At 39.1% G+C, this 17,507-nt stretch overlaps 3 protein-coding genes and 1 non-coding gene across 6 annotated transcripts; 2 read left to right on the forward strand and 2 right to left on the reverse strand.

Moving 5' to 3' along the window:
- Positions 1-902: 902 nt before the first annotated feature.
- On the forward strand, positions 903-6,625 carry LOC141907219 (allene oxide synthase-lipoxygenase protein-like). Its single transcript, XM_074796799.1, has 15 exons — positions 903-1,138; positions 1,627-1,876; positions 1,966-2,097; positions 2,199-2,299; positions 2,620-2,752; positions 3,011-3,106; positions 3,289-3,385; positions 3,524-3,641; positions 4,016-4,108; positions 4,197-4,257; positions 4,525-4,630; positions 4,748-4,842; positions 5,111-5,284; positions 5,370-5,533; positions 5,618-6,625. The coding sequence occupies exons 1-15, from the start codon at positions 903-905 to the stop codon at positions 5,730-5,732; spliced, it is 1,971 nt and encodes a 656-aa protein (XP_074652900.1). The 3' UTR covers positions 5,733-6,625.
- On the forward strand, positions 3,881-3,953 carry Trnav-uac (transfer RNA valine (anticodon UAC)). The gene has a single exon. It is a non-coding gene; the product is annotated as a tRNA-Val (tRNA).
- A 257-nt stretch (positions 6,626-6,882) lies between the features above and the next one.
- Positions 6,883-9,064, reverse strand: LOC141906968 (transmembrane protein 45B-like). 3 transcript variants are annotated; one of them, XM_074796475.1, is made up of 2 exons: positions 8,936-9,064; positions 6,883-8,611 (listed from the first exon to the last, which is right to left on the reverse strand). In XM_074796475.1, the coding sequence occupies exon 2, from the start codon at positions 8,563-8,565 to the stop codon at positions 7,669-7,671; it is 897 nt and encodes a 298-aa protein (XP_074652576.1). In that variant the 5' UTR covers positions 8,566-8,611; positions 8,936-9,064; the 3' UTR covers positions 6,883-7,668. The 3 variants fall into 3 exon arrangements, with proteins under 3 accessions (XP_074652576.1, XP_074652577.1, XP_074652575.1); XM_074796476.1 differs by having other exon boundaries at positions 8,846-9,049; XM_074796474.1 differs by having other exon boundaries at positions 8,894-9,048.
- Positions 9,065-11,965: 2,901 nt separating this feature from the next.
- On the reverse strand, positions 11,966-15,826 carry LOC141907221 (uncharacterized). The gene is made up of 2 exons (XM_074796801.1): positions 15,520-15,826; positions 11,966-12,385 (listed from the first exon to the last, which is right to left on the reverse strand). Exons 1-2 carry the CDS (start codon positions 15,824-15,826, stop codon positions 12,090-12,092), a joined length of 603 nt encoding a protein of 200 aa, XP_074652902.1. The 3' UTR covers positions 11,966-12,089.
- Positions 15,827-17,507: the final 1,681 nt, after the last annotated feature.

Consider the following 17,507-nt stretch of genomic DNA (forward strand, 5'->3'; position numbering starts at 1 on the left):
GTTTTCATGTTAGGAGATCGGTGACAATCAAAGATTGAGATAAAAAGGGAATCGCTTCATGTCAGTTCAATAGTACATTCATGCCACCATCTAACTGAACTTCAGCTCCCGAGTACTAAGGTCATTTTCAGTATCACCAAAATTCGTTTAGTTCAACCGTTGCTTCTCCAATCACCCGTTTCTACGACAGACTGCGTGTAGGCTACCACTACTGTACGTGCAACTCAGACCTCCTCTCCATGCCATTTTGTTTTCGCGACATCATAATGTTAACTTATCGCAGATGCCATCTATCGGTAATATGGCATTAAAAGTTTACAGAATCCAACGATTTGATAATAAACCTGACCGTTTAAACAGTTCACGGGTAGCTTATGAAAGTTACACATACAGTGGCAAATAATTGCCGGTCGTTTGGTTCTAAAATCGCTCAAGATGCTCAGAAAATGATTCAATTTTTTCAAACTTTCTTGGGCCCCCAGACCTTCAAGACTTTGTGCCTACAGCGCTCCCATTGATGTACTAATTACGCGTAGGTCTTTGGTTTGTTCCGGGTTTCATTTGTACACCATGGACGTATAAACTAGTTTATACGTCCATGATAATACAAATTATTTCAATTTGGCCATATGATAATGTCGAGGGTTGGCCTCATATGGAGACATAGTATATATGCATAGTCATTACTCAACGAAAGATGGAATGTAATTAATCGCATTCGATGTCCAGTTGACAATCCCACGTACATTTTTATGTTGTGATTATGCTGGTGCACCGGTGGTCCAAATGTATCCTTGATCTAAACATAACGATCGCATCGACCCTTTTCATTTGAGCCGTTCAACTCGTTCCGCGCACATTGGACTCTCTCGACTCAGTTCCGAGTAACATCTCAACTTGTCATGGGTAATATCGTAAACGCGGTGAAAGTATTTCGCTCGCCGGTCGTCGTGACCGTGTGGACGGGTGAGCGCCCGAAGTCCGGTACCGACTGTGTGATCAGGCTGAAACTGTATGATCAGGCAGGTACAGCCCTACCTGAAGTGGAGCTCGATAACTTTTTGCTGGATGATTTTGAAAGAGGAAATGAAGATGAATTTGGTATACCAGCTGATTTTCCCGAATTCCTTGGAATCAGGTACGACTTATAGATAGCAGTTTGTTCATAATAATTGATGAAGTGAATTTAAGTCAAACAACGTGTTCAAACTCTTTATGAGTAAGATGATAATAATTAAAGTATTTAATGCCAAAAAGAGGCATCAGAACTGAAAGGACAAACTTAAAGAGGCACATGATAGACACTGAATATGAAGTCACTTGGGAGTCTTGATTTAATTTGACTCTCTGAGTTTAAACATTGAAAATGAAGTGATTTATCTCAATAGGTATCTCTCACACTGTGGAACATGACTTTATTTCACAGTTGTGAGTTAAACTCTGGTTAAAACAAGTTCATTTTCAATGCGTTAACTTTGAGTCATTTTTCAATTCGCCGTGGAACCTAGATTCCCGGCACTAAGCGGCCATTTTCTTGCTTTGATTTATTGTGAGAATCTTACACTTCAGCAAAATGGAGATTTTCACTCGGGCCTCGGGTTTCGACCCTAAATGGTTCGCCAACAGAATCCAAATACACGACAAGAGAACGAGCAAGTTTTACGAGTTTCCTATTTTGCGTTGGATTCAACCGGATGTGACCTGGAATGTTTCGCTGTACGACACGTCACTTCCGGTCGCGGATAAAAATCCGGAGCAGCGCGCAAAGGAATTGGCGGAAAAGAAGGAATTGTATAAACTGACCGTCAAGGTTGAAGGTATGCCTGTCCAAATCGATACATTGACGGAGGACGAGTTTTTCGATGATAAAGCTAAGGTAAATATGATTTTGTTATCAATGAGAAATTGATAATGGTATGAAGGAAAAAGGGACGAAAAATGACTCTTCTAATGAATGTTTTCTAGGCGGCGTCAGCGTGGACTAAAGTCGGGGTGTTTGGTGAAAAGGCGGCAATGAAAGTGATGGCTAAAGATAGATGGGAAGATCTTCATCAACTGGCCGCTGTTTACAGAACGATTGGACTGGATGCACCAAAGGTAGCGAAGAATCAAGCTTAAAACATCCCAATCAACCATGTTTTTTTAGATTTCCATTTGCGCTATTGTTCAATTTATGCACTACCCTTGTATTTACACAGAGTTTAACAAACTGGAAAACTGATGAACACTTCGCCGCTCAACGACTGAGTAGTTGCAGCTCAAACTTATTAGCCCAATGCGCGAGCGGAATTCCAGCTAAGTATGTTATGATGCGAAGGCAACTGGCAGCGAAATGTGCACTGCCAGTTTTTGCCAGTGTCCATATAAACCGCGATCACACGGAGACGATTTGGCCCGGGTCAAACTGGTCCGAGAGTGGGTTCACACACATCACTACTAACCAATGTTGTGGCAGGCTGTGTTGTCTGACGTTTTCGGTTGGGCCAAATTTGGTATCAGCGAGAACGGATGTGGCCCGGGTCAAAAATGCTCTTGGGGCGATCGCGGTTATATTTCAATGCACGTCAAATATATACACGCAGACGAACAAAATACATATAAACGACCATTTTTTTCAAGTTTCCCGGTAACTGAAGATATGGTGAAACCGCTACTCGACGGCGAAACATTGGAAGACATCAAAACACAGAACCGCTTGTTTATCGTTGATTTGAAGATTCTCGAAGATATTAAGTGTCCAGACGATAGACCAGTTAGTAATCAGTTTCCTTTGGCTTTCGGTAATGTATTGTTAATGTGCAAGGGATCACAAATTGGTCATTGCCGGAACCCGGTACAATTAAGCTGGTACCCATTATATCAAGACCAGCAGATACTTGCCGAAATAAATAGACATGGCCGGTTTATAGGGTTTTATTTTAATGTGTGTATGTAGGGGCGGGTACATATTGCTTGTCGGAATAAAAGGTAAAACGTTATGTATAACTTTTCTTACTATTTGTTATTGCAGCTATGCGCTCCCATGGCACTTTTCTTCCTGAATAAATCCAAAGTTTTGATGCCGCTTGCGATCCAGCTGTACCAGAAAGAAGGGGATGATAACCCCGTAAGACGGCTTCAATTTCACCTTGCAAAAAATGCTTTCAATTCTTAATTTCAATTTGATTACGAAAAACTCTTAGGCACAAAGCTTCATGCAATATTGACAAGCAAACATGAAACTCATTGATAACTAATTAGATTTAATTGTTGGTTTATGGACATATGGATATATATTCAATCTTTTAGATATTTTTGCCGACTGATGACCCATACGTGTGGCTTTTGGCGAAAATGTGGTTTAATAACGCCGATTGCGCTTATCACCAAGCACTGTCGAATATCTGTAATTATCGATGAGTCTATGAAAGATGAGAATATGTCGTTACATTGATAATAAAACGGATCGGTCATAACTAACTGATTTTCCAGTTAATTCTAATGTAAATGGATATTACTTATCACAACTTATATTTTTTCACAGGTTTCACCCATCTTGCGATGGAAAGCGTCGCGTTGTGTACAAATCGTAATATATCACCGTCGCATCCGATATATAAACTACTGGCTCCACATATCCATAACCTTCCTATTGTCAATGGGTTAGTATTCAACGGTTCGCGTAATGGCTTGTTCATTTTTTGGCAGGATCCAAGTCGCTGCGCTGCAAAAAGAACGTTTACTTTCTCTAAGAATAAGATTTCCAATGATTTGAAGAAACCATCCAAATATTATTGTTTTAGTAATTCAAAGTCTACTGTTGCCTGCACATGTTGAATCTTAATGAATCTAAACTTTGACGATTGATATTAGCCAGCCGGTCATTCGACTATGTCAATATGGTTCCATGGTGTAGTGGTTATCACATCCGCTTTACACGCGGAAGGCCTCGGGTTCGAGCCCCGATGGAACCTTGTTTTTACAGCTATTTTTTCTAACATATTCCATAGTTTCTTTTCTTTTTATTTCATTTCAGCTTGACACGAAGCAAGTTAATGGCGGCTGGTGGCTGGATTGACAAGACGATGACCATTGGCCGAGAGGGAGCGCAACAGCTTATCATAAAAGCGTAAGTGAGGGGGTACTCAACCATCATATCTCAAAAAATGATGTTGCCCTGCCAGTTTCATAGTCAGGTTATTATTCTATTTTGATAGTTGGAAGGAATGGCGAATTGACGCAGATGGAATTCTGATGAATTCTCTCACATTCAAAGGTGTAAGTAACATCGTATGGTAGGTCCAGGTAGAACGTCATTCCCGTACAAGATGAATATGTAGAAAATCCCACAATAGGTCAAGAAAAAAGATATATTGTCTTATATCTAAATCTTCTGATAGAACATTTCGTCTTTTTGTTTGGACTAATTGTGAGATTTTCTTCACAGCGGTGTTTGATTCATCTCTTCCGTTGATACATAATCATCAATCACACAAAACTTTTCCGTGCTCAGTAACGCAATGATTATATCTCTATTTTCTACAGGTGGAAAGTGAATCAGTTTTACCTGATTATCACTATCGAGATGACGCGGTTCTGATATTTGACCTCATCAAGGTCTATGTCGAAGAGATCGTTAACCATTATTACAGTAAGCATCGATATCTATCCAATACGTCGCATCAGATTTTCAACTTTCGATTCTCTTGGAATTAGAATACATAAGTGTTATATGCAAACCTGATGAATCTCTTCTGTATTGCAAAAGAAACGGATGATGCTGTAGTTGCGGACCACGAACTACAGGCCTGGGGAGCAGAACTTGCAGCACCTCACGCCGACGGAGCAGGATGTGGCATTCAGGTACGTTGCAGCAAATTGTGTGGCCCATAAATGACGCTATCTTTCAGAACTTATCGCTGATCTTTGTTTATAAAATGAGCCTGAATTGTTTCTAAACGTTTTTGTTTAAAATGAATTATCATCATTTGCTAAATTCATTTAGAAAACGTCGCACATCACAATATTATTTCCAGCAGATTCAGTGTCAGGCAAGGAGTTTCTGGCCTGCCAAATTAATTGAAGTTTAAGCGAGTAACAAAGATTCTGTTGATTCTATATATCTTTCTAGGGCGTTCCCGGCGATGGTAAGTTTGAAAAGAAGAGCGACCTCGTACAATTGTTGAATACTATTGTGTATATCTGTTCCGCTGGATACGCGGCCGCTAATTATGCCCAGTACGAGACGTACGCTTTCCCGCCCAACTATCCAACGATTCTCAATGGAAAACCACCTTCAGATAAGGTAGGTAGATTGATCGATGCGCCATCGGCCTTACTGTTATAGATACTAAATCTCGTCGTAAAATACTGGACGTTTCTTTAAACAGAAAGCGTTGACCGAAAGAGCAATAGTTGATGCGATCCCGTCGATAGAGCAGTCGTTAGACGTGATGGTAGTGACGCAATTGTTGAGCAAACGAGTCTCGAAAGCACTCGGTGACTTCGATGTGCTATACATCTACGAACCAGAAGCGCTGAAAATCGTTCAAAAGTGAGTAAAACACCCCGATACATTTCTATGAAATCGACTTAGATCTCAACAATTCTGAACGCCTTTTGTGTTTATCCATCGCAGGTTCAAAGATGGTCTGAAGAAAGTAAGTGTTGCGCTAAAAGAACGTAATGCCAAGCGGGCCAGGCCTCACGTGATATTGGATCCGGTTGACATACCGAACTACATCAATCTTTAAAAAACCCTCCCTTGCAACTAAAACTATTAACAAATCGCAATATGCAACGAATATATACATTATTTCCGAGTCAAAAACAACATGATATATATATATTCGACTTGAAGATTTAATATCGTTTTTCTCATACATAGGAAATACGTATGTTAAATTACTTAGAAACCAATGATATATTCGATAACCAGTTTGTATTCATCGAACGATTACCAATTTTTTTTTCAATTTACGCAGTTCTAATTCACTAGAGAACATTCTGTTGTTGATCTTAAAATAGGGATTGTCCCCATTATTTATTTATTTGGCTGATAAATTTTGTTTGATTTTTCGATTGAGTGTCCCTTACAGACCCACCACACCTGCCGGGAGCGAAACAGGGGGAACATTCTGTTGTTACATGTATAGGCTTGCTCCCACGATGAAAAAATTCCAAATGATAAGAGATTTTTTATTAGAGATAGGACATCTGTTTATTCTTGGTCGATAATGTAAATGTAGATTGATATCGTCAGGAGAACTCGTCACTATCTTTGGAAAAAATGTATATACCCATGTAAAGACTCTTCCGTTCAAAATGGCTACCCGTATATACACTGGCTTGTGCCACGTGTTTTGATGTGTGTTGGGATCTAGGTTTGATTTTTAACGTCTGTCATATCATTATTCCATGCGGCCAATCACTACTTTTGTACCCAAGATTACATTTCACTTTGTCGTCTTTCTAGGTCAACGTATAAAATGCATAAGGCTTATTCTATTCTCACGAATAGTATTTAGTATTAATCGAAAACTATATATTATTGAATTCTTTATTAGTTTTAGCATTACATCTGATTTTCTTCAAACGAGTGCGGTTTAAATAGATTAACGGTTATCAATAGTTATTATTGACGTAAAAGCGTGTTGTGATACTGAAGTATGAAATGCATATATATTGTGAAATAAAATGTTCTTCTTGGTTGAATTTATCTTTATGTATCTTACATCTTGGATCAACCATTAACCACTCCATTTGGAGCATCAATCTGCTCGCCATTTGTTTCCCCGAAGATAGCATAAAATGCTGGTTTTTGCGATCGATCCGAATCCGTTTCGAAAAAGGTACGTAACCATATAAAGACAGAGCTCTGTGAATATATCCATTGTATTTAAAATCTATATTAAAACATTGTATCTAAAATCTATATTGACACATTGTGTTTAAAATCTATATTGAAATTTATATATCCATATGCATGAAGTTAAAAATATTAATGATCAAAATTATAAATATTAACAAAATAATCAACGAGTTCTTTACGTTCAAATGTAAGCAGTACCAGAATCTATTTACTACACGGTCGTAACACGCAACGAAATATACATTACTTTCACAGAGTGCTATTATAGACAGGCCCAAAACTATTGAAATGAAAAATCTAAAATATCATATCTCACTCCCATCTTTTGGAATTACTGTAAGACCATTATTTCATTTCTAAATATATTTAAACTATACATACGTGTAAATACATGATTAATTCTAATGTAATCCATCAAAATCATGCGATATAATGCATAATGTCCTGTAATTTACAGAATGTGTATGAATGTGCGTTTATAGGCTACTGGACGTTTGAGGCTAAAAATCATCTTTTAACTTCACCAGATGTGCTCAGCGTTTTGTTCACAAATCCAAAGATTACGAATGAGACGAATGAAATATTATACAGTTCGGAAATATAACTGTCGGTGTAATTCATTGTACAGTAAACGTCACCTTACTCAGGCATGATGCTATATCCGCACTTTCGACTAACTCGGACAAAAACGATGGCACTTTTTAATTTCCAACATTATGTTTCTGACCCTTAAACGCAATCGTTGCCTTTGGGCCTTTTTGCAAAATCCTTTCGTTTTCTTTGTCAGAGGCTCGGTTTAGTGTAAAATGAAATATGATTTAGTTTGACGAAAGCAGTATGTCGGTCTCCGAATCGCTTTCACCTGGCTGTGGCGCCAACAAAGCGCGTTTAAACTCGCGACGATCATTCATATTTTCTAAGTCGATTTCTTCGATATTCGTCTCGCGTCTGTAGCCAAGAATTCTACAATAGAAAACATTCACAATCGCTCCAATCGTGAATATAACTATCAAAATTATCAACGCATGCCAGCCGAACATGATTGTCGTGATCATTAAGTGCTCGTGGTCTTCGCTGGACCATCTTTCGCCACTTCTCCTCGGGTTGTAGAGGATGAAAGCTACCTGCCAAAACCAGGTACCTTGTAGCAGGACGAAAAATGCACTAGTTAGTCCGGCGAGGACGTTATTAGGGAATCGCATCTGGACAAGTATGGCTAGGGCACTGCAGAATATGGCGTATAGCAGTAGCGTGTGTATTTGAATATCGATAGCATTTCGACCGAAAAGGTGGAACTTGAACAAGAGTCCTTCGACTGTAAAAGCCAACGCCAAGGCAATGTAATCACTATTCTTCGGCACGAATCTCACTTTGTGATGCAGCAAGATATCCACGATACCGCTGACGATAAAAGGGGCATACATCGTGGAATGTTGTTTGTTTCCAATATACACAACGAACCTTCCTCCTTGCATGTAGCTATTGGTCACTTCACCGAATATTCCGATGCTCGCCACTAGAATCTTTATGACGCCTTCGATTTGGTACCTTTTGAAACATCCACAAAGACATGCTAGCGGATACGTGGCGGAATTGCGGTATGTCGAGCTTTCGTATTTTGATTTAAAGTATCGAATCCATATTTGTATTGTCCAGTGTAGCGCGAACACTAAGAAAAAACTTCCCGGCAAAACGTGACCCTGGAAGGATCCCATCCTAAATTCCTTTAAAATGTGACACTTGCCATTACTAATCCTAAACCTAAAATGTATAGAGAAAGAATTCATGTGTATTTATATTTGAAAACATTAGGCCACGTAGTCTGGTGAGTTTCTAGCTCGAAAATCATGGGGTTCGACGCATTCCCCAACACAGCGAGCTCAACGAGCAAAAAATCTGCACAACGCCCAAGCAAAGCTACATGTGTAATATGATTGGTTGACCCTGTGTCTAAAGTATACGTAGTATGATGAGAGTAATGAGAACGTGTCCTACTGATGAGATTCGGTATATAATCCTCTCCGCTTCTAAAACACCACTTACGTAATGCCAACTAAGCTTAAAGCTTGGAACGATTACCAGTACCTGTACTGTCTAGACAGTGCGCATTTAAACGCCGCAGGTACGGAACTGTACAAAGGCAGGTTTAAATACCATGTAGTTCGTATAGATCTAATACGTAGCGTGCATATCCGCAGCGCTATAGATAGATCATTAAACTACAGCGCAATGCACTATGTCACGTGTGCTTTTTTATTGCTTTTGTGACAATTTCAATGGATCTCAAAATAGGGACGCGTTCATGGTGTAGAGGTTCGTGGAGATGGTGCTGTGAACCAGTATTTATGTTGGCCTACGCAGCGGACCTGTGGATGTCGTTTTAATCGTGCTTAGTTCGTTGGACTCTATCTTCGTGCGAGCGATAATTCATGATCATTATGACAAAGTTGTTGTCGCATAGTCGTTTCTGATATTGAAGACAACCGGGACAGGCAGGAAGGAGTGAACCACCTCACAGTAACTTCCCGCTATAGATCATTCGGATTTAACACGTTACTTGATTTCCGATTTCAAAATCAAACCCCCTGTTTCGTTCCCGGCAGGTGTGGTTTGGTTTGTAAGGGACACAGCATCAAAAATAATCAATCTATCCAATTAAATAACAGGGTCAATCACTATGAAGTCGGATCGGCCAAAGTCGAATGTCGCTTATATCGGATGGATAGTGATGGTCCCGATTTTTCCCTCCCTTTTTCGAAGTATACATTTTAAAGTCGGGTTTCATCTCGTACCATTTTTCTTGGCCCCAAAATAAAAAATCAGTTAAGATCACTCAGTCGCAGGGCAATTTTCATCACATTGCAGTTTGATTTCTTCCCTTTCCGTCCCCTGTTCTCTGGTTTTAAATCGATGAAAAATGTCACGTCAACAGTCGTTATTTCAGATTCGGTAAGTGTATTAGACTAGAAAAATAAACCCGAAATATTTCAGTGTTTTAAAATCATTACTCGAAGATGTTGATTTAATTTTTCCGTTTACAGAAATTAATTCTCGAGTCTAATACGTATCCACTTCTCGCCGTCGAGCTCTTTCACTGAGAATGAAGATGAAATTACCAAAATATATTTTTGTATTTATAAAAAGACAACTTTATTTTCAAATAGTACATTTCCAGCCGGCGAACATCGATCAGCGACCGACCCCAATGGGGCACCCGCAAAAACTTATTATCCCGCCAGATGGCGTGACGAGCGATAGGTGGTTCGTTGTCTAAATAATGTCCGCGTCATTTTCAATGAACTTTGAACTGGGTTTTAGACTCCCCAATCCATATCATCACAGCACCCACCAAATATACAATACTTTCATCCTTCTACTCAGATATCGGATAGTCTTCTTGAATGATTGATTCATTTAAAAGAAAAGATTTTTAATTGAAGAAATTGCACGCGGACGACCAACTATCTACTAGCTTAACCCGGCGCATCCTCGCCTGCCATACGTGGAATCCTCGTTTTGCCACAGTAACACTACGGGTACCCAATTCTGACTCGGTGTATCGATACACAGGTTTACAAAAAAATACATGCACACAATATCTTATATAATCGTGTCTTCATTATATGGTCACTTCAAATTATTACAATTTTCTTTTAAATGCGGAATAATGCATATACTAGTACACAACTGATCCGAGTTTCTAAAAGTTGGTGTCATCACAATAAGGCATTGAACATGTTGAAAAGGCTGTATAGGCCCTATACATGACTCCTGCATCCTATACGGTACCTGATCTACTACGGCGTGAGTCAGGAACACGATTAGGCGCGAAATCTGATTACTCGTTTTTTTCTGAATGAATAGTAATGAAAGAAGACAGAGGTATTTCATGAAGTGTACAAAACGCTAGATCGATTTTCATTTTCAATGAGCGTTTTTAAATAAGGAAAAGTGACCGAATAAAACGGGTGAAAGGAAATCGCCTTGTTTTAGGATCCATGCATGGATAGAATTCCGAAGTGCAGTCGTTTAAACAGTTACAGTTGAACCTCGATAACACGATTCCGTTTAAGACGAAACCCGTTTATATCACGATGATTTGCAGCATGTCTCAGCTAAGATAACTTATAACAATCAAGATTTGGATAAAATACGAAACCCGTTTATTACGACAAATTTACTTCTGTCCACAAGGTTCAACAGTATATATCTACACATGGAAATTGAATCTGGTTCCTTTTGATTCCATAAAATATTTTTGTATCTGTTTCCTTATTAGTGGGTTACCAGATTTGAGACAAAGTAACATTCTATATACATCAATATACCAGCTGCAAAAAGAGATCGAAATAGGAAATATCAGATATCCAATATCTAGATTTCATACATTGAATAATACCCTGTCTTCATTCCTAGTATTGAATGTTATCGCTCAGGAAATAAAAAATAACACACACAATAGGCCTACTTGACTGGTGTAATTTCAGAATGGACGTGGAGACATCTGGTTAAAATTGCTTTTCAAATTCGGCTTCTCGTTACATTCAGTATACGTACACGGATTGTTGAGCAAATAAACATGTTCGTTTAAGACTGAACAAGGCTTTCGACTCAACGAAAAATGGGAAAAGTCGTTTTGTCAAAATTGTTGTTACTATGAACAGCGAGATCGCGGTATGAGGAGCAGGGTCATTTAGGCGGTTGGGGGTCCTCCCCAAAACGGCAAAAAGAATGAATCATCCACTCTCAGTATCTGGACACATTTTTAAAACAAAATGACCTACAAAAAATGTTACCCACGCAAAAATAGGGAACGTTTGGGTCCCACCCCTCCAGTAAATCCGCCCCAGGCAATATCATCGACATTATCATTTCGGTCATGACGTAAATCATAGCATATATAAATAAAATAAGATAAATATTTACTTATGTTCATACATTCTGACAGAATATCAATGCACTCATAAATTCAACGATAGTCGTGAGCAGATTTTCAGCTTATCATGTAAATAATGGGACTTCCCAACACGATATCCTGGGGTTGTTTTTATGTTTTCGTTACATAAAAATGTGTACATGTACATTTATTAGATAAATCAGTTACACAATCCCCGCACGAAACATCTGTTGATATAAATATATATGATAGGCCAATATACGTATATACCTGAGATTGCAAGTAGATATGTTTAAAAAATAGGCAAAACCACAATCAAACACGCGATGATAAACGTCTGTATCAAGAAGAGCGTTTCTGTAACAGTAGCTGTCGCAACGAATTCGCCTCCTCTCGGAGAGTTGCCACCTGAGCTCGTAAAATGGCGTTCTCTTTCTCCAAAAAGCTGGCGCGAATAGCGATTTCATCCTCACGCGCCTTTCGATGATCTCGAGATTTTTTTGCCGCTAGATTATTGCGTAAGCGTCGCTCGTAGTAACGACCATCTTTTTCGTTATCGGGAATCGGTTTCTTCGAGCAGCGCGGACGCTTCTGACCAGACGAGATGGATCGGCCAATCGTCGCCGAACCGTAGCCACCTGCAATTAGAGATACATATATTATTTGATATGTAATCCCGCCAACAAGTACACCTGAAAATAGCATAATCTTCTGTTCTAACCACTCATAGACCACTCTACAGAGTTGCCCTTGACAATAAACTATGGATACATATCTAATATGAATTCATTTTCTAAAAATCCGGCATACTAAATGCGATGCGATGCACCATTTACGCGTGGGCGCATTAAACATCGATATAGAATGGTATAATGTTTAAACCAGTTGTAAACCATAGATTCGTCCGGTGTGCTGTATACAATAAAGGGCTGCTCTTTTTCCAGCAATGACGCAGGTTTGATAACTTTGACCTTAATAAACTAGAAAAACATTGCAACGCATAACATAACAGAAAATAGCGACCGCAAATTTAATAGCAGTCGATAAAACCGATTCTAACTAAATTACAACTTTCTGAAGATTTCTGAACGAGCGTGGTCTGTCCGTTCGAATATTACAAAGACGGCGAGATATCGATGAAGAATATGGCTGCGGCGGCGGCGGCGGGCACACGCGACAGATGAAACGACAGACGTCAGAAAATAACGGTCAAACAATGAGAAAATACAACTAGTTACACGCGAGTAAATAATCAGTCAGCTTGACCAGTGGCTAGTCTCTTTGTTCGACGTGGTAACTGACCACTCGATGACCAATTCGAAGCTATTCGGATAATAAATCTGGTTTACAATCTCTTCTGGCACTCGCTTAATCTTCCGCCATTTCTTTATTTGATCTCAAATTGTCCATCTGTGATGCTAAGCCGTCCATTCTTCCGTGACATGAGACGCTCGCCGTTCATTATCATACGTTTAACCGAAGTCGCCCGTTTATTAAACACTACTCGAGGCATGCAGGGAGGTGCCGCCCTTGCATCCCGCTGTAGGGTATCGTTGTCTGTGTAAATAGGCCTATATAATCGTATACAATCAAATAACCGTGTTTCAAAAATGATCGGTGTTTGTGTATGTTTAACGAATATTTCTATTTTGAAAGGAGTCAAATTAGCTGTAGGAAATAATGATCATTGAAGGGAACATTATTCCGCTCAAATCAATTTTTTGACAACTTAGTCGGATATTTGAGTGGAAAATCCCTATATCGAGAATGGGCACCCTTTAAAATCATTCCTTCACCTTTATAGAAGTATTTTCCAGCTAAAGGTTAAAATGACACGTTATCTATATTATATACGTACTTGCATTTTTATCGCACGGTAAAACATGAAATAAATAGTTTCATCTGATTCAACAAATATGTTTATTCTAGGGTAATCGGATCGCTGCCCATGACGTGTACAGTTTACGCAACTGTTCGGCTTCGATTTTTCTGCAACCAACAGAAGATTAAACACGTTGGTGAACGCTGGCAAACCAACAATTCTATTGAAAAACAGATGCTTCGCTATATGGGAATTTTCAACTCCGAGGAAAAAAGACTAATGGACATTGTTCATCTGGTCCGTAGAATTCGATAATTCCGAACTCGTATTTATTTAAAACGGTTGATACAGTTTTTGATGATAACTCGAGGCAATGCGGCATCAGCCACGCGTCTTTTCTCTTGATTCCAATCGAAGAAACTATTTAAAGACTCGGCAGCGAATGATTATGTTTTTCTGACATTGTTTCCATGAATATCAATGTTGAATGCGCATTGTTCATTTATCGGATTATAACATCGACCGCCGCTGCCCGCTGATGACCAGTCAGTCAGCAGCCCATAAAGAAAACAAAGAACAGAAGACTCACTTCAGACTGAACTTGCAAGCTGCGTTCGCTCACCACTATAGCAAGACTGTTCTACGAGCTGAGATGATTGCTCGTAGGGCTGTTCTAAACGGGTCCGTACCAGGAACGTGCCAAATCAGTGTCCGTTCACACACGCGCGTTAAGATACCTAGCAACGACTGGCACCACAAGATGTCGCCATGAGTATTTCACCCCAGAATTTATATCTAAACGATAGATTTATACGAGTCCCTGGCTGTTATTTATCTTTAAAATTTTGATGATCGCAGCTTATATCTGGACACATCAATTTGGTGAATTGCATGATATTTCCAAAGCAATAAGAGCAGATACTTCATGCGAGCGAAACACGTGCAATAAACAGATTTTAAATCAATAATAATTTAACACGTGCAAAGGGTCCGTTTCCAGAATTTGTAGAAGAGTATTTTAAAGAAATATTTTGAAGTATTCAGAAGTATTTTGCGTCGGTTCAAGTTGGCTCGGTCTAAAATGGAATGGTGCAATTTGGATCGGACGTTTTGCAAATTGGAACTGGCCAAATTTAGACTGGTCTAAATAACGTCGTGCGAACGCGCCGACAATTTCACGAGAAATTGATAAACTACGTTTACACCCTATAATATTTACTCATACAAAAACAAATAACTATAAAGAATATCATATTCAATTCATTCAATCGTTAGAACGGCGTCACTTAACATAATTCCACCAATTTACGATCGAATAAGAAAATGTTATTTTCTCCTTAATTTCCCCAAACAACCAACCATCAGTCGGCTTCACGCCTTAGTCAGTGACACGCTGTGCGTAAAAAAAGAGCTTCGAATTTTCAAAAGCCTGTTTTAAAAATGCTTTTTTATGTAACAGTTGAAATATAAGCATATATGTATATATATATCATTATCTGGTGTTCTTTGGTCGAAGAGTTCAGAAGCCACAGGTGCAAAAAACAGTAAACATCTCATTTCAAACAAGTAAATAAATTTATTGCCGCTTACTTTTTCGAGAGTAACATTTTCCCCTCTTTTTGCATAGTGCAAGTGATGACAACGTATGAATATCGGGTCAGGTCAAGTAATGAACTCCACTTGTTAATAAGCAATTCAAATAGTGTGCGATTAACTTTTACTCTTATTACATATTTGTCGCTCAATAATTTAATGTAGTTTGTTATTAGCATTATTCATATATTACATGAATACTTAAATAATATCCTATTCAACGCTGGTATCATACATGAAATAACTCCCGAAAACATTTGCGGCAATGAATTCATTAATTCATTTCAAATTGAGATTGCTACTGTTTTTGCTTTTATGATTTTCAATTATCTGAACTGTTGATGAATACATATTTACCCCAGACGTTATAAACGGACGATCTAGATGAGTCTAGCAGTGGTAGAGTTGGAAACCGCGTCGGCGAAGAGGAAATAAGAGCCGGATCACAACCGGGAGGTACCATCAGCAGTGCCGGTGGTGTCAGCGAAGAATCGTCGCTGGATCGAGCCATTTGCTGAGATTGGTTTACCGATACGTTGACGGGAGCCGTACCGTTACAGTTGAAGAAAATGTTCCGCGTTCTGTCCAAAATTTCCATTGCATTCGTCGTCGTCGGCAGACGAGAGATGTGACGGTTACCATCGAATCCCGCGCAGACGGCCATCGAAATTCTGAATTGTTTCTTATCCCGTACGATGAAAATAACAGTGGCCGCGGTGAAACAACGATTACTAATGAATTAAAATAAACCGAAATATCCTAAGCCATGGCCGAATACAGTCCGATTGGTTCGCCTTTTCAGAGATATGGTGATAAGTCCGAACTTATTTTTCTAAGCTTCAATAATTCGGATCAGTGAAATTCCTGCAAGTGTACGCACACGCACGTGGATTTTAAGAGAAATGAATAATAACGTAATAAAGTTATTATAAATACTTGCGACAAGTCGTAATGTTATTGAAAAAAGAGCTAGCTGCTTATATCCAACACTATTGATTCGCTGTGTACCAGCTGATCAATTCCAGTTGACAATAAAAACACGTGTCGCGCTTACTACTGACAATACAGGAATGGGATCGTATAGTGGTTGTGTTTTATAAAAACAGAAGTAGATGGCGGTGCTCGTGTCGTGTGTCCGTCGTGCGCCTGTTCCCTCGTCGGATTTTGCTGCCGCTTCTGATTCCGCAGCTACTGTTGCCCCTTCCGATTCTGCGGCTACTGTTGCCCCTTCTGAGTTTCTGCTGCTTCTGACCGCTTTATCTACGACGATGCCCCACGATTAGCCATGCTTAACCAATGTATAATCGATCAAAAACGTATATATTACCAGATGACAACCTCATAATCAACCGCGCGATTTTCATGAATCGAATTGCTTAAAAGAGTTTAAGTCGTTTGGACAAAAATAATAAAGCTATGCGAAATTAGAAAAAAAAAACTTTATAGTTAATCGTTCATCAGTTCATGTGGTGTACATGACATTTCTATTGAATCGATTCTTATTGGCTGTTATAACAACTGGATACTAGACAATCGATATTCGCCTTGATAATTCGATTACTATTATGAATGGAATCGTTATCGGACACATACATGATCCCTTTGTCCTCGGTATTTTCACGAACACCGTTCAGAAATAGAGAACGCATATTAGCCAGAAAGTTCGCTTTCATAATTCGTAGGCCTATAGGGTTTTATATCGCATTTATCGTGAAGATTTATCCAATCCAACACACGTTGCTGCCGCACCTGCAGCGACGAATCACGCCGCACACGAATTAACGATGTCGTATGATAAAATGAAAATCGTAGTTTCAGTAGCGGTTGCAAGGCTGCATCCAGCTTTTGGAAAAAAGGTGTATTTTTACAGAAAAGATGTGCACTGTGAGTTGCGGGAGGTCTTGACTTCCTCCCATAAAATTATTGAAAAATTCTATACACCATGGTTGCGTTCTGGGATCATTTTACAACATAATACTCGTCCTCGTATTACCAGCAAATCAAATATAAAATCATCAATTGAAGGACTTGGCCGATATCTGGTTCATGGAGAACACTGGCATTGGGAAAACAATTTTAATAGTATTTCAGCGATCACATTTTCCAATGTCGAATAACTCCATTGAAATAACAATTTTATGACTATTATTACGGTTTACACGGCTCTCCTACCATAATCAATCCAAAAGCTAAAAACCATATGATTTAACCAGTCGATTATTTAGACTTAAGTTATAAGTTATACGAATGGATGGACCTTGAAGCCAAACTAGTCCTCGATTTTCTATCATTGTCAAACTGATTTGACATCATCGATGACGGACGGTTTACCGAAACGTCAGGCC

Source organism: Tubulanus polymorphus, chromosome 6, assembly GCF_964204645.1.
Source record: "Tubulanus polymorphus chromosome 6, tnTubPoly1.2, whole genome shotgun sequence".
NCBI lineage: Eukaryota > Metazoa > Nemertea > Palaeonemertea > Tubulaniformes > Tubulanidae > Tubulanus > Tubulanus polymorphus.